At 42.1% G+C, this 18,309-nt stretch overlaps 1 protein-coding gene across 10 annotated transcripts in view; it reads left to right on the top strand.

Moving 5' to 3' along the window:
* Positions 1-18,309, top strand: part of OLFM2 (olfactomedin 2) — a 309,721-nt gene that overhangs the window by 265,663 nt on the left and 25,749 nt on the right. For all 10 annotated transcript variants that reach the window (XM_069972451.1, XM_069972155.1, XM_069972513.1 and 7 more), the window contains exon 5: positions 7,816-7,922. In XM_069972451.1, the coding sequence (XP_069828552.1) occupies positions 7,816-7,922 (107 nt within the window). The remainder of the gene's footprint in view (positions 1-7,815; positions 7,923-18,309) is intronic.

Raw genomic sequence — 18,309 nt, 5'->3', positions numbered from 1 at the left:
AAACATATCTTCAATTTCAACACAATCCTAGCAGCCGGACTGAATTCTGAGATCGAGTGTTTTCAAAGTTCAAGCTATCTATAAAAACCCACACTAGATGGAGAGGCGGTTTTCAAAACACTTCAAAGGCATTTGGACCCTTCCAGGCCTCCATAGCTTAGTGTGACGTCACACCGAACTTTGGAAATGTTCTTGGACTACGATACCAGTGGGGGGCACGTTCCTTGGGTATATGGACTGACACATTGGATTGTGGACTACAACTTACCTGCGATAACTTCTATTAACCCAGAATTTGCCACAGCCATATCATACAGTGATTCACATCCATCTACTTACTGCAAACACATTTGCATTTAGTGAAGGAAAGCCCCATCTTCAGTTGTAGTGTATTTCACAGTTAGGAGCGCGATCAGTGAATCAGTACAATTAGTTTCACCCACCAGGGGGTTTACAAGTCACCTACCATTCGGACACACAGCTCCAGCACTCCCTTGATATTGGATATTGGTCATTGGTGTGAATATTTAGCCACAGCGCTTATCAGTGTATGCATAATTGCTATTTCATAATCAGATTGCCCTGAAACCACCTCCCCCCCACCCCAAAATGAGTAACCCCATGTTTGATTACTTGATCTTGATTCTACAACCCCCCCATTTCCCTAATTTTCTTGGTTCTCCTGTTCTACACCTCCTCCACTTCAGTCTCTCTCATACATGAGGGTTCTGATTAGTCATTTGTATGGAGGCAAAACTGTGCTATTGTTATCAGTGCCTCTTTGGCCTTTGCAGCAGCTGCTTGGCACTGGTTGCCACAGTCAATTATATTACCCACCGATATTCCCAAATCTCTTTTAGTACAACCTTTCCTCCTCATAAACATATGGATTAAACTTCAAAGGGCCTTCATCCTCAGTTCCTCGTGCGCTATAGGGACTTATTCGTAGGCTAGATGCTTCTAACCTGCTGATAGTTTCCATTGGAAGAAAGAACACTGGATCCAGCAAATCCAGTTTATTAGTTGCTCATAAAACCACCATAGTGACAGGACACAAATACAGGAATTAACGCCAACACCTTTCTGGTGCGATTTATGCACCCTCACTGATGGCTGAGTAAGGATTCAGAAATCGTACCAGAAACGCGTTGGCATTAATTCCCGAGAGTGTTTGAGTGTGCTGTCACTATGGTGGTTTTAGGATCAACTAACAAACTAGATGGACGTTCCTTCCGATTTGCTGGATCCAGTGTTCTTTCTTCTTCTGCGATTTCCACACTATATTGGAGTGAGGATCCGTGATCTAAGCGGTAAACTGGATTTTTTCTTTCATAAGAACGATAGTTTCCCTTTAACATAAAAGCTAGATTTAAACAATAGGTAATTTTCTGATGACACGTATACTTTCCATTAAATTTTCTGTCATATAGTCATATACCTATAGTGCCAACCAAGACTCCTGTCCCTTACTGATGAGGGGTAAGAGCCCCGAAATACCATTTCCTATCTTCTGTTTGGCTAAAAAAAAAAAAAAAAAAAACATACCCAAGCAGTATTCGTACCCTTTACATTGATAACAATCAGCCTCAGTCTTTTTCCCTGTACGTGGTATGAATTCAGACGTATCCATGACCCTCGGGACCAATTGTTATGGCAGTCCTTATGCCTTGTGCTTATGCCTTGTGCATCATCTTAGCAAATATTTCAACTCAGATTGTCACAGCTCTTTGGGCTCCTCTTGACAAGCACAAGCTGTACTTACTAAAGATGGCGTTTAAAGACAGGCTTGAACAGACGCCAGTGTTCAGACAGGGATGACTCATAGTCGTAGCAGTAACAGCTATATTGAGGCTGTGTGGGATGGACATAAAAACTGTAAGTGCTTTCGGTCACATAGCAGCAGTAGGTCATGACTTTCCAGTATCTATCTGGTACCTCCATATCAAACGAACGAAACAGAGTATCACCTATAATCTTGTCAATCCAACGAATAGCAACTACGACTTGTCAATCCATTTCTGTTACTGCGCCAAGATTGTTTTCTTAGTTTAAACAATGACAAGACAAATGTCTCTTACTTTTCTATATGAGAACAATCTTCCTCATCACAGGATAATCTAACTACTGTGACGAGAACACTCCAAGGCTTTATACGAAACATAATGTTCTGGCCATAGGGGAGAATAAAGCACATGAAAAATGATATTACTTCCATGTATCATCATTTCCATCAGATGTAGCCTAACAGACTTTCACAATATGTTCACATAATCCGCATGATGTTGTTGACATTAACATAAAAAAAAAAAGAAAAAAACACATTGTGTGTTCTGGAGGATCAGCTATTGTTCCAAAAAATTCTAAATTATGTATATCAATATGCCTGGCATAACACTCTGTTCCTCTGTGTTTAATGTACAGGATCAGTTATGAAGGCTCCCAGTGTACGCTAAAAGTCTTCATAGCAGTCTAGTGCTCAATAAATATCAGTATATAGCAAAACAAAATAAGTATAGAATCGCATAATAAGGTATTATAAATTATAATATTTCATAAATGGATCCTATAAAAAATATACAATAGATAACAAAATGTATCAGCTAAAAAGATTCCATATTGATGTGACATCTGTACATATTAAGGTTTCTGTAACATCTTCCATTCATAGGCTATGTTCACACTGCGTACCATTCCGTCTGCAGTTCGTACGCCGCCGTTCATGTGCGGCTGAAACTACGGGCGTGGGAAAAATCGACATGCGGCTGGATGCTTACGAACCGCGAACATACGCCCGTAGTACAGTTCTGCTTCCCTAGCTTTTTTCGAAGCGATCTGAAACAGGTCATTTACTTGGAAATCTTCGCCCAGCCCAATAAAACACACAGAACCTTTTGGATCGAAAAATCAAGTTCAATTTGGCTGAAATAAGTACTTCGTATGGGACCGCATGGAAATCCACGTCCGTGAGTTCGAACATTTCCGTCCTCAAACAATGGTCTTGTTCATTTTTCACGGCGCTGTATACAATCCGGTCGTAAGTTCATACGTAGTGTGAACTGTGCGGCCGTATATCGTATACTTTCAAACGAACGCATCAACCTCAAAACTATGTGCGTATATTCGCGGTTTGCACTACGACCGGAAAGATACATAGTGTGAACATAGCCATAAGATATGGTGGAGGATGTGTGTTCAGCCATGAGTTTACGCCTTTTAAAAAAAAAAAATCTATTCCTTCCTGCTGTGGTAATTGAATCTCCACCACACCCATCCCTTCTCTTGCTTAGGTTCCTCTGGCCTTTAGACGGTTAAGTTTTGTTTTTTTTGCTTCTGTGATTGACATCTCTCCTTGTCACTCTTGTTTCTCCTGTTTCTTTCTGTGTGGGGCTGGGATGTCAGGGTCCGGTTCAATCACACCTGGAAATCCTGACATCCTATTAAAGGTTCACTAGCCCAGACTCCGATGCTGGCTATTAGTCTCTTTTGAGCGTGCTAGCGTTTTCTCCTGTCTTTCATATCTTGTTTATTCCAACCTTCTGCTATTGCTCTTGACTATTCTTCCAGTTCTGATTTTGTACTTAGTTGGCTTGTTCGCCATCCATATCTGATTGTTTGTCTTGTGCATATTTTGTGTTTTCCCCTTTGGCGCAGGGAGGGCATGTTACCAAGTTGTCCACTACCAGTTGTGGCAAGTAGCTAGGGACTGCTTTTGGGTCTAGCTTAAGGACCATTTGTCCTTGTCTACATCCTCCCTACTGGGTGTACGGCAGCAGGCACTAGCATTATAGTTGACTATGGGTGGCAGGTGCCACTGTTGGGCATCCATCACTTCTTCTGGGATCTTTTCCTCATATGTATGGTATATACACATATATATTCCCTCAGATTTCTGCCATGGTGTGTTGATGGATTTCTTTGAAGATGAAAGACATACAGTATGTTGCCCATATTAACACATAGCAGTTCTTTTTTTATTCTTTTTAACTGTAGCATTATACTAAACACAAGTATAAATGAGCATTTGTAAAGAGTCTGGTGCCACACTGAACTACAATTTCATTGTTGGCTAAGAACAGTAGGAGTATTACTATCAAATAACTTCTATATGATCTATTCATCTCCTGAGGCTTAATATTTGTGTATGGATAATAAGAACTTTCTTCTTTATTCCTACAAATTAGTGACGTTCTACATACAAGTAATCAGTTGGGGAAAATACAAGAAGGCAGCCATCATTATTTGCTATTTACTAGCTGTAAAATAAAAGAAAATCCTTTTTCAAAAGCATCAGGTATACAACATAAGCACAAAAGTAGTAGCTGTAACAATAAAATATAGCTTTTACTAGGTATACAAAAAAAATGGTTACAACGAAACCAACCAAATATAACCTCCAACAAGAAAAGTACAGCTCTAGGGTTACATTAGTACATGTTAGACAGCAGCTAGATAGCAACTACTCAAATCAGACCACTTACTGACCAAAGCAGCTGTGTCTATGCTTCTTTGTAGCTCCATCCATGTAGATATTCAAGGTAGTCAGGAACGTTCACCCTGGTTTCCCCTAGTAAAGGTGCACCGCTCTTCCCCTTACTGGCTCAGGGATCCACCGGGATAATGCGCCCTAACATAGGCGACCCCTGCCCCATTTTACCCCTCAAAAAGGCCCTACACTCACCCTCCGATAGCCTCCAACTAGTGATGAGCGAACATGCTCGTCCGAGCTTGGTACTCGTTCGAGTATTAGAGTACTCGATGGTACTCGTTACTCGGATGAGCATCTCGCGATACTCGAGAAAATCTCATTATCTGTTTCCTGTAAGTTTGGGCGCTATTTCTCACCAATAAACATGCAGGAGACTCTTTGGTACATCCTGCGATGACGTGGGACCCATACATGTCGATAGCAGCGATTGGTTGGCCAGATCAGATGACCCTGCCATATAAAAATCTCGGCCGCCGAGGCTTGGCTCACATGCATGCTGGAAGAGATCAGGGACAGAGCTGCTGCTGGTCAGGGAGAGCGTTAGGGAGGGAATTAGCGTTTCAGTAGGCAGGGAATAGAAGCGAAACAACCAAACAGCCCTTGTAAGGGATTCAAACCGTTTTTTAAATTGTATTACTACAGACTGCTGGCTGGGACTTGCAGTGCAGCCACCACGATTTCAGCAGCACACTGTGGTGATCGGCTGCTGGCAGAAAGGGGACATTAGGTGTTGCACACAGACCCCTAAGAAGTGCTAAGTACTATTTTATTGGACCCTCTACTATATTTTCTGATTTCTGTATTTCTTACACAAGGCATTATCTAAGTTCACTACTACTTGCATAGTGTAAAGGGGGTGTCACAGAGTGTGTATAGGTGCAGCCACCAACAGATTGTACCTCACAGCTGTTGCCCAGAATTTGGCATAATGGTGGGATTAGGCAGCCTCAGAGGCATCCATACATGCTGCCCCTGCTGTTTCCTGTCTATTTCCGTGGCGTTTCCATCATTTTCTGAGGTTGACAGGTTTTTACACGACCTTCCCTCTACTGAACTTGGGTCCCCTGCAAAAATGCTTGAGTTTACAATTGACTTCAATGGGGTTCGTTACTCGAAACGAGCACTCGAGTATCGGGAGATATTCGTCTCGAGTAATGAGCACCCGAGCATTTTAGTACTTGCTCATCACTACCTCCAATGCGTTTCATCAATTATGAACCATCAGAGGAGAAGCTTAGAATTGAGGCGCAGGAGTAGTGTAAGTACAAATAAGGCCCATAAGGTACACCCCAGCAGTGGATGTTAGCGTGTTAGCGCAAAATCGCTTTGTAGATAACGTATGGCATCATGTATACAAAAATATAAAAAGAGCTCTTTAAACACCACATGGGATTTCCTTAACCTAATTTTTACAGTACATCAATCACAATATGATGATAATGATCGTATAACCATACCAATAAACAGTTCAGTCTTTACTTTGAATGAAAAAACCACAAACAGGTCAATATAAATCATTAGATCCTATAGTATAATGAGCAGTATACCGATCACTCTTCCCATTGGTGACACTATACCATTTTTTTATGATAAATTTACATTTTGCTATTTACAGTTGCTTTTTCAGTTTTCCTTGTATCTATGGAAAACATCTGTTCAGTCTACACAACCTCTTTTCCTTGCATCTCCCTATTACTTTGCGCTAGCATACTGAGCCAGCCAACATTTACTGTGGTCTTCTGCCATTTAGGACTGGCTGACCAGGCTCTGCGCTCTTTTGTATTACAAACACTTAAATATTAAGTACACATCCGTACAACCTATGCCCACACCAATTGGCTCAAATCTTTCCTATCTAGTATCTCTGGGCTATGTTCCCACTTCAGGAACATAGCAGGGAAAGGCGTCCGTCTCGTTATAATCTCGGCCGCGAATAATGATCAAGATAATTCACGGCTGTGATTATAATGAGACGGCTGCCCTTTCCCTCTATGTACCCGAAGTGAGAACATAGCCTTAAACTCTACACTTATGTTAACTCACGCAGTTAGGCCATGTTCACACGGCGTATAGGACCGGCCGTTACTGCAATACCGGCCGGATGATCTTTCCAGTCGCAGTGTTCTCCAGAACTCCTCACAGCACACGATAAAGCAAGCGGCCGGAGCCGCTCGCTTCATTGTGTGAACTGACATGGGTTTCTATGGCCGCAATTCACTGAATTGCGGCCACAGAGAACTGACATGTCAGTTCTTTGCGGCACCGTGAGGGATCCCGGCCTGAGCGTATACTATGTGTATACGCTCTGACCGGGATCCCATAAAAGAACATGCGACGTGTTCACCCGTACAAAGTACGGGCGTTGTTGCCGATGGTAACAACGGCCGTACTTTTACGTTGTGTGAACATAGCCTTATAGTAATTCTTGGCCCTAAAACCACAAAATAATTGATGGGATTTAGCTGTTTTACTGCTGTTCCAAAAGTTCGCTCATCATACATATCTATCTGCGTTCCCCCAGTGTCCTTCTTCTCCAATCTCGTCCCATCTTCTCTGATGACAGCCCATTCAGCCAATTACAGGCTGTGGTGCTGTCCTGTCCAAGTCCAAGAGTGGGCTCTCACTCTCGTCTTATAAGTGACATCCTGCTCAGCCAATCACTGGCTGACTGGGATGGGACAGCACCATGGCTAGTGATTGTCTGAGCGGGCTGTCACTCTTGTCTCTAAGGTAATAGCCCACTCAGCCAATCACTAGCCGTGAGTCCTGTCCCATCCTAGTAAGCCAGTGATTGGCTGAGCGGGCTGTCACTCTTGTCTCTAAAGTGACAGCCCACTCAGCCAATCACTGGCTGTGAGTGCTGTCCTTTCCTAGTTAGCCAGTGATTGGCTGAGCAGTCTGTTACTCTACAGGCAGCTTAAGACACCGGAGACCAAAAAGTGGACACCATGGGAGTGCGGACAGGTGAGAATATCATTTTTTTTTTTTTTTTTACATGTGCGGCCGCCATCTTCCCGAACGGTTTCAGAAAAAGTTCAGTTCGGTAGGGAATCTGGGTTCAGGAGGCTTGGCTTGCTCATCTCTAATAGAAAATAAATGAATACAAACTGACCAGTAATAGAATTTTATATATCGCAATATCACCAAGCCGGTCCTATTACGTCCACAGCAAATGGGCATTTCGTGAATTAATAATCCTATACAGAGTTGAATCGAATTGACCAAAATTCCTCATTATCTCTATTTTCTATCTCTATTATCTCTATTTTTATCTTAAACTGTAAACTCGGTTTATAAATAAGACTATTTTATCTGCTTTTCAATTTCAGGTTGCGGTAAACTCACAGGCGTCAGTAACCCAATCACAATACGTGCCTCGGGGTCCAGGTTTGGGTCATGGATGACGGATACTATGGCTCCCAGTGCAGATAATAGGGTGAGTCATCACAAACACAGTTTAAAGCTCAATGTGTTATTTTAACTGCATTTTTTCCAATCTGTTGGCTATTGAAAGCCACAGGCTACGATAATAGCTACAAAATAAGGATCAAGTAACAAGGAGTTATTGTTGTAAATGGCAAAGTTGGCTTCTTGGAATGGAGGGCAGTAAATCGAGTACGAACCATTAAGCCATTATGTTGTCTCAGTGTGGGCCTCATGACTTATTGCATGTTTTCTTCTGTTTATTAGTTCTGCGTTTAGTGGTTGTACTGTGTTTGTATCCAATTTTTTCTGTAATTATTAAAAGAAAACAAATATAAAAAAAAACAATAGTAGTGCTTTATGTCATGTAACAAATTGTTCGGCTGATATGTATGTACTAGGAGCTAATACCCTAGGGTGTTCATGACACGCCATCCATTAGCTGGTACTTACGATGAGTTCATTCTGTTGTTTTAATTGATGCCCAACTCAGTGTTTTTGCAAGAGAATTTTAATTTTTCCATCCCTGTCTTCGAAGTGTTTTTTTTTTTTTTTTAACCAGACTTATTTTTACAGGACAAAATGTACAGTTTATGGAAGGGAATGTCAGATGGAAAAACAGGGCAGTTCGACTATTTTTGATCAGGGTTTCATTCAGTTAGTGACAGGTTGACTTTACTCTGGGGCTCAGAATTATTACTGTAATACTTTATATAGTTTTTTGTTATGGCTTTGCTATTCTGAAACCCGGAACATTTTCTTTTTCTTTCAATCAATGGTGCGGTGAGACTTTATTTTATGCCCTTTTATTTTTTTACTTGGGGTATATATGACTTTTTGATCACTTTTTTATTTCTTCTTTTTAAGGTAAGTGGACTAAAAAAAAGTAACACTTTTTACACTGCAAATTACTTAATTTTTAATCCAATAGGGTACTTGACCACTAGAGAATGTGATCATTACTACTTAATGCATGCCAATACTATAAATGAAAACTTAAAGGGGTACTCTGAGCAAGATACGTTTGGGGGGTTAATTTCCTCTTAGTGCTTATTACTGAAATGTCTAGCCGCATTGGACAAAGCTTTGTCTCATCAAGGGCATATTGGTGTCCTAGAGGACAATAGGATCAGGCCTGGTATGTATGTTAAGCTGGGTCACAGGAACATATCAAAAGTTTTGATCGGCGGGAGTCTCACTTCAGAGGTGCCTGTCGATCAGGAAAACAAATGGGGAGACTTGAGCTGCCTGGACAGAGATTGCTGTGAGCCAAGAAGTGAAAGTCGCTATCAGGTCCTTCTTCTCAAACGTTCTTCTGACTGTGGGGTCCTCAACAGTGAGTCCTCAGCCGATCAAAACTTTAGACATGTCTCTGTGATGTTTCAAAAACTTTTCTTTTGACAGTGCCTTATTTAATGCTTAGCCTCCCAAAAATGTTGATGAAAGCCAGTTATTGTTACTCAACATTATTTCTACATTTGTTAAAGCGACTCTGTACCCACAATCTGACCCCCCCCCCCCCCCCCCCAAAACCGCTTGTACCTTCGGATAGCTGCTTTTAATCCAAGATCTGTCCTGGGATCCGTTCAGCAGGTGATGCACTTATTGTCCTAAAAACAACTTGTAAACTTGCAGCCCTGTGTCAAATTGGCGTGGCCTAGAGTGTGTGTGCCCAAGCCTTGCACCGCCTCTCCATCCCTCCTCCTTACCCTCCTATTCATTAGGATGCCCCATGGGCAGGAGTTCTCCTATTCATCACCTGTGTGAACACTGCATATGAGCTGTATCGTTAAAGCACCTCCGAAGGTTCAAGTGGTTTGGGGTGGGGTGGGGAGGGGAGGGGGAGGGGGTCAGATGTGGGTACAGAGTCGCTTTAACAAAAGTAGAAATAATGTTGGGTAACAATAACTGGCCAGTTTAGTTAGGCTTTCATCAACATTTTTGGGTGGCTAAGCATTAAATGGGCACTGTCAAAAAAAATGTTTTTGAAACATCACAGGGGCTTGTCTTCTGCTATCTGAAGGTACAAGCGGTTTGGGGGGGGGGTCAGATTGTGGGTACAGAGTCACTTTAAGGCTATGTTCACACTACGTAAAACTACGGCCGTAGTTCTCGCCGCAGAACTACGGCCGTAGTTTTGCGGTGTGGACAATGCCTTGTGTGCAATGGGATCCCGGCCGGAGCGTACACACATTGTATGCACTCTGGCCGGGATCTGTGCGGCGCCAGAAAAAACTGACAGGTCAGTTTTCTGCGGCCGGAATTCAGTGAATTCCGGCTGAAGAAAGACCTGTCAGTTCACACAGTGAAGCGAGCGGCTCCGGCCTCTTGCTTCACTGTGGGCTATGGGAAGCTCTGATTCAGGCGCGCGCTGATGCGCCCGCATTAGGGCTCCGCAGCCAAAAGATCATCCGGCCAGAGACCGGCCTTTCCGTGACCCGGTCGGGGTCACGAAACGGCCGGTCTCTTACGTAGTGTGAACATAGCCTAAAAGGGAGCTAATAATGATGTATGTAGAAGTCTACAATCACTGACAAGTGCCCTTCATTATCTTAAATCCTTAAAAAGACTCTGGCTCTCCCATCAATTTCACTATGACTGTTCATCAACACGAACTAATAAAGCTTCACTGCTAACTATCCAATTTTTCAAGTCTGATACCTTTACCATGCGGACCATAGTTCAGAACATTCCACTTGGTAATGGATTCCATTCATCATTTTATATCAGTGGTCTACAAACATTACATGTTGTTCTTCCCTCTCATAGTAATGCTTACTGAGAATTCTAAAGTAGAAAAGAAAATGTAACTTTGAATAAGATTTACCTTGAGACCATCAATAGGAATTTGTAATAATATGTTTCCATAGATAAATCCATCATACACAACCACTGCTGCTTATGCACCATTTGTTGGCACTTTTTGATCTCTCACTTAGTTGTCTGAGCATTTGGCCTCTTGTTTCTTAAAATAAAATATACATATACAGTATATTATGTAATTAATATCTAATCTGATTCCTTAACTATCATTATGGGCAGTGCATGTGAAGGAATCCAAATTACTGTGAATTCTCTATAGGTTCAGGACTTAATCTGTTGTCTGGTTTAGAAAACTCATGTTCAATGGCTCTTTTGAAAAAATTCTGGGGAGTTAATAGGTGGGGTGTGGGGGGACCTATATTTTGGATTCTCATCTCTTGGTCAGTAAAGAACAATTGCGAAGAGTGTTTCCAAAGGACGCGTCCTATCTTTCATTAAAGATGTGCCATGTATTTCCAATAATTACGTTGTTTGGGGTGGCCCAACCTAACTGCAGCTGCATTCGAAGCTGACAGCAGCTAAGCAGACCACGCTAAGAAGTTTCAGTTTAATGAGCTGGGTAAACAGCATAGTACCACTAGCGAATCACTGGATATGCAAAGTGCATATCTGCCATAGCTTCTTTTGACTTTCGACCACTTTCGAAGGCCACAACCAAGTCATAGGGGGGCCAAGGGGGTCGCCTGACTTAAATAGGTGCAGGTGTCAGGGGTGGGACTGGTATCTATTGGAAATTCATGGCATGCAATAAATGTCAAAATGGGAATAAATTGCCATCTCAGTGTTCAGTACCTCTACAGAACATAAACAGATGTTCTTGTGTGGTGCACTCCATTCATTAAAGGGGGCAATTTTCCCTCATTCTCACCATCAGTAGGGTTCAAGTGGTCAGACCTTAAAGGGGTTATCCAGTGCTGCAAAAACATGGCCACTTTCATCCAGAGACAGCACCACTCTTTCACTCTCTCCATTTCAGGTGTGGGTTGCAACTAGGTTCCATTCACTTCAACGGAAATAAGTTGCAAAACCACGCCCAAGCTGAAGACAAAAGTGGGGCAGTCTCTGTAAGCAAGTGGGCATGTTTTTGTAGCGCTGAATAACCCCTTTGACAAATCAGTTTGGTATACTCGATAACATTGGATTTAGAGGGTCCTCAGCTGGCTTTCTAAGGAGATGGTGGTAGGACTACCGAGCAAGAAACAATACTATCAAATCAGGAAAAACATATGGCAATTTATATAAATAAATATATAAATCAGAACATCTGCACGCCTGTGTTTGTATAGCAAAAAGCAATTAATCCATTACATGCAACTTTTGGAATCGTGATTCCCCCCCCCCCCCCCCCCCCCCAATTTCTACAGAAACCAAGCGTTTTTCATTCCAACCACAATTTCCACCCGTGCTTCATTTAGAAGTGAAAATACAGTACAGCAGAGGCAGAACATCCAAGCTGCTTTTACCTAATCTGTTTTATCCCCCATGGAACAAGCCAAGCGCAGCTAATGAAATTAAAGGATTTAGAAGAAGTCTAAGTAGCATGACAGATGAAATGTCTCCATGAATATACCAACCACTGTAGCATGGATGAAAAACATTTACAAAAAATGACTTACGGGGCCTGATAATTCTCGGTATACCTGAAGCTGAGATCTAAGGCATAATAACATACAGTAGACCAGAGGCTTCGGCATCTTCAAAGTTCATCTCTCTAAAAAGGCAACGTTGAAAAGAAAACTCTTTTGGTTGGTAGAAGTATAAAGAGTCGAGTAGGAAAAAACGCTCAGCGGTCGACATCATAAATGCTGAAAGAGTCGGGCTCCGTATGAACGACTGATGAATGCTGCTCGAATCTTGTTAAAGCTACGAAACATTATCCTCAATTCTGCTGAAAGTTTTCGACAGGAAGCATTTGAAGTATTGTCACAATACACTGTTTGGAAACACAGTTTATATTTTGTATGAACTTAGTCCAAAGGAGTCCTGGTGGAATTCACTTTGGCATCGGAACTATTGGCGGGCACGTCTTTTATAACGTTATTGGTAGCTCCTGGGAAGAGCAGTTCAGAGAGGTTCTGAGAGACTAGAGAAGGCCCTGTACATAGTAGGTGAGTGCTTACGATTGAGACGGTACAGTCTCTTGAAGATGACTGAACAGAAAGTTCTGAGAAAAAGAAAATGTTATTTATAGATATTTATTTATTTCAAATATATTCTAGATTTTTTTTGTTTTGTTTTAAAAAGGTAGCAAGAAGTCTTGTAAATTATAAAAACTAAATTTTAAACTTTGGGGGGAGACGGGGGGGGGGTGGCGGGGGGGGGGGGGGAGTCACGTAAACTCTGCCCATTAAGTTTCTGCTTTCTGAAAGCAGAACTGAAAGCAAATGTAGATTTGGTACGCCAGGCGCCCGGCCGGATTCACTAAGAGGTGTATGCCTCTTAGCGAATCCTGCCTGAAAAAAGAGGCGGGGCTTAATATAAGACCGGTCTTTGTAAATCCCCCATTCTGTTTTTGGCTAGTCTTCCTATGCATGTCCAGTTAACTTTCTTACAAAACTTAGACACGCTTAGAATACAACAGACCTTCGTACTATGCCTTCATACTATTCCTTCATACTAGTATCCTCTATGGATAAGGCTTTCCCAAATTATTGAAGTACATTGATCAATTTGCCCAACAAGTAGGATCACAGAAGACAAGAACAACAGGCAGGAACCACAGGCAGAAATCACAGAAGAGCTGGGACCACACACTAGGAAGCATGCAGAGGCTTCAACACTAAGGTTAGGGAAGGGCAGGAATTTAAAGGGAGGTGTAGTGCACATTAACCAGTTAGGGACGTAATGTCCCTTTAAATCTGTGACAGCTATCATGTGTGCACCCTAGGAGGTGGGGACGTCCCTGCCAGCAAGGAAGACAGTGAGCAGGACCGTGGATCAGTGAAACGCCCTAGGGGGGACAAGAGGAGGCAGCGCCGGTCCGGGCACATGGGCTTCAGCGTCCAGAAAACAGGGAGAGCAAGTGTGGTGGTAGCCCAGAGCACGGGACGCCGCCATAGCCCTAACACCCCCACTAATGCTGTTTTTTTCTGCAAGCAGGCAGTCATTGAAAATATTATCACTGCTGCTCAGCAACTATACCATGGCATAGCAGTGCCACATCCTAACAAGGCTGCCATCCTGGTTATACTCAACATGAACTTGAACTTGATGGACATATGTCCTTTTTCAAATGTAACATGGTCATAGAGTCTATGGGGCACACAATGTAAATGAGGCAGCCTTGCCTTAGTCAACTGTCTTTCCCATCTTCCCCTTGTCAATATCATGATGGGGCCAGTAGTATAAATGTGTTTCCCTAGTGTCAGGTTTGGGACAGGAGGACACAAGACAGGTAAGGCCCTGTGCTGGCACTGATCCCTGCCTACTTACCTAAGTGGCAGCAGATAACTGTGCGACAGTCCCTAACCTGCACAGGTGAAAACATGGAAACACAGACTGTACAAGCAAACACTATGAATCATAGTCAACAAGGTCAGTATCAGTCGGTAGTAGTAGTGATAAATCAGGAGACAAAGAGGAAGTTGGGAAGCCAAAAACCAGAATCGGAAAACCAGGAAATCAATCAGGATAAACACCAGGTCAAGGGACACTCAGGTACTAAGGCTCTATCGAAGGCAAGGAGAAGGATAAGGGGAGGAGTCTTCTGGAGGCTGAAGTCCCAGTCCCAGGGCGTGAGTGAGGCGGACACTCCAGTCCCCCAGTCTCTAGCCAGAGCTAACTGGCAGTATCGGCCGCCAGTAAGCATTATACGGTACAGTGAAGCCCCAGAAACGGCATAAACTAGGGATGTCGAACAACCAGCCGGGCCGGTCATCAGGGTCGCCTTCAGTGCACCCCTAACAACTGTCCGGGCCAGTTATCTAGGACACCTTCAACGCTTGCAGAGAGCTGGCCACTCGGTCCTGCAGTGCATGGAGCGAAATGCGCCGGCCAGTTTCTGACACCTAGTTATAATTTTTCCTATACTCTGTATAAACTTAATTTTTGTTATTTGATCAGTTTTCCATTTGACATAAAGTGACAGAAAATCTCAATCTGCTGCCAAAGCAAAGTAAACTTGTCCTTAAAATGTAATCTAGCTTTATAGACCAAGGAATACATTATTTCCATCGAAAGTGACTTTATCTTTTATTTATATAGCTATAAGAGATTTTCCAGCACTATACATCGATGGCTGCCCACTGAAGCTTACAATACATTTTCCATTCCACATTCGCACACATTACAGCCAATATCACCAGACGCCAAAGATTGCTATTGGGTATGGTATCTAATCATCCTGCCCAGGATTCCAAATTTCAGCAGCATAATGGAATTGGACATTGCAAGTATTATTTAATGTATGAGATTAGAGATGGATATTTAGCTAATGAGAGCGCTAAATAGCTGGTTTATGGTGAAAGGGGGAATTTGCAGAATCATATATTATATTAAAATAAAGTATAAAGACAAAGTAATGGCGGCTTTAGAAGAAAAGTAGGGCTGTCAACCGAAGGTTTTTTGGATGCTAATAGATCAAGAGAGTGAAGGGCAGTGTGGAATTTCTAATATCTTTCAATTGCCTTGAGGCCCATTATCGGAATGCAGGCTGTTTTATTGCAGTCTGGAACTCACTGACAGATTGGACTATTGGGAAGTGAGGAGCAGAACAGAAAAATTGTTCAAGCCTTTCAGAGATGAAGTAAACAATTTAATACTATTATATTAAGGCGATAGCATTTTAGGATATCCCCAAACACTCTACAATTATCTTCAGTCTTCTACGCCCCCTAGTGGCAGCCCTATGCTGAAAAATGTTGAATTTGCTCCTTAAGTTGTCACTGTTATAATTTTCAAAATCTAAATCAGCAGTAGATGTGATATAAAGCAAGTTTGCAATATACATTCATTATTATTTATTTATTTTTTTAGTTATCATGGAAAACACGGTACTTTCTGTTTCCTGACTCTTTTCTTCTCAAAGAGTGAGAAAACAGGAAGTCATGTGTACCCCAGGCCATCTGAGCCCTCACAGAGAGAAGGTAGTCATGTGATTGATGGACACATTGAGACGTGACTCTCTGTACTGGCCGGAACTCCTGTGTTTAGTCTTTCTTTCCAACCAAATCTGCTGCCTTCAGAAGACTGGACCTGGATTTCTGGTAAGTTCAGCTTTGTTTTACAGCATGATAACAACAAACAAAATAAAGAATATATATTGCAAACTTGCTTCATATCACATCTACTGTTGATTTAAATTTTGAAAGTTATAACGACAGTGACACTTTAATTTAATGATGGGTCTATAATTCAGCTCTATAGCCACCACTGAGAGTGGATTAGGTTCATATCGCTCACAGCTTTATTATTGTATGCAATGGAAACTATATAAATTGGCACATGGTAAGTTTCATTAATTTGGAATTGTGATGTCAGAGGCTGGCCCAGCCAACCAGCGTGTGCAATCCCCTACACAGAAGGAGATCTGAGCACTGTGCAGGGGAAAATCAAAAAAGGGGGGGGAGTAGCTTCCGGTAAGAACCCCACCAATAGCAATATGTCATTATGTTAAAGACCCTGTTAAAGAGGTTTCCTTTGCTTAATGGGGTCAGACCTCCACCAAAAAACTCATTTTGTATACAGCTCAAGTTGGAGTAGTCCCTTTATAAGGTCCATATGCGCCAATAGAAATAAACTATATATATCTCAGGTTAAACTAAAAAGTTTTAGAATATAGGTTTTATCCTCTTACTCCCTCTCTGCTTCTGCTCCCAACTGCCTCGGTAGTTCCCTCTACTGTCCATAGGGTATGCATGCATGCACTCACTGACTTTTAAAGGGACAGAATGTGAACCTAGATCTGCTCCCAGCCAAAAATCACAAGTAGTTCCCTATTCAAGGCAACCACATCGGATCCACCTTTACTCAGGCAAAGGTTCCTTAATGTTTCTGTTAAGGAGTTGCTTGTATGTAGATTTACTACAGTGTTTCTTCCTTTCTTACTTTTTCTCAGTTGTACATTCAATCTCTTGTACATCTTCTTCCTTCCTTGTGTACCACCCGGACTAGACCTGAGCTGCCTGCCACAACCTTTCTGTCTGCCTTTGACCATGCTACTACGCTGCTTGTACAGTACATGACCTTTTCCTGAAGCCAGACTGCCTGACCCCTTAGTACCTCAAACTAGTGCATTTTGGTCCATTGGCCAATGCTTAACACCGCCTCCACTGTGGAGGCGGTGTTCAGTTTTTAATTCTACTACCACAGTCCTATGTAGCTTAGGTAGTCTGCAGCTATCCTGAGTGTTATTTAGTACCACTGGCTAGTGGACTCGTAATAATGTTGTGGGGGTCTGTGGAGTAGTGTTTTTAACATCACAATCTCAGTCTTTTATACATGATATATGAAAAGTTACGTTTTACTTTCCATTCGGGGATATTCAGGCTCATTTGGGCTTTTGGCCCTCTGTGTTGCCAAGTTATGTGTTTATAAAAGCCTGAAATCCCCGATCAGTAAGGCACGTTCTCTTTGAGTTGTTTTGGCCAATGCTAAGACCACTCTCAGAAGTGCAGAATCCAATTGGAGGGATTTAAGGATGAAAGGTTAGGAGTTGCTTAGGCAATGCCTTTGAGAGTGTCCCAAACTGGTTGGGTGGTACAGTGGGTCAACACCCGTTGCTCATTACAAAGAATAACCCTTTAGGCTACGTTCCACGATATGTGGATGATATACAGTCTGTATGTTGGATGTATACCACCTCTTAGGGTAATCTCTGCATCAGAATTTAATATGATACATTAAGCTTTGAAACAGTGAAGGCTCTCCTCTACTGAACTGATGTAGAAGTGTCAGTTCAGCAGCATACTGCTTTGGACATTCCTAAGATCACTCTATCATAATAATTTATGATGCAGGGAGTCCCGTAAGAGGTAAAGAGTTCAGTCCATGGTATACAACCAACATACAGATTGTATATCAAAGACGCGTGAACATATTCTTAACTAGAACGCATTTAGAATTTACCACACTAGTAACCTATTGGAGCTAAGGACTTTGATGGGTCTCATCTTTATTATTAGACTCTCTGGAAAATAAAATATAATTTTAGAGAAGAATATTTCCCAATTAACATTGAGCCAACTTGAGGATACTGTCCGGGTTTGGCAACTTCTCCGAATCAGAACGCTTAACATTTGATTCCCGACTAGTGATGAGGGAATACTGTTCGATCGAATAGATATTCGATCGAATAGTGAGATATACGAATATTCGATATTCGTACGCATATTCTGTGAATATTCGATACATATTCGATAAGCGTTCAAATCCCCCAGCTTCCGGTTTCACTCTCCAAATGGTCAAAGAGATGTTTTTCACTAATCAAATACTTGTTCCCATAGACTTTAATGGGATCGAATATTCGATCGAAAATTCGAATATTCGCGGGATATTCGTACGAATATCGAATATTCGAATATCTCACTATTCTTTCATCACTATTTCCGACATGTCGAGAAGTTGGATGCCACCCTAGG

Source organism: Dendropsophus ebraccatus, chromosome 1 (assembly GCF_027789765.1).
Source record: "Dendropsophus ebraccatus isolate aDenEbr1 chromosome 1, aDenEbr1.pat, whole genome shotgun sequence".
Lineage (NCBI taxonomy): Eukaryota > Metazoa > Chordata > Amphibia > Anura > Hylidae > Dendropsophus > Dendropsophus ebraccatus.
The sequence above is the reverse complement of the archived record's forward strand: the minus strand, read 5'-3'. Positions and strand labels throughout refer to the sequence as shown.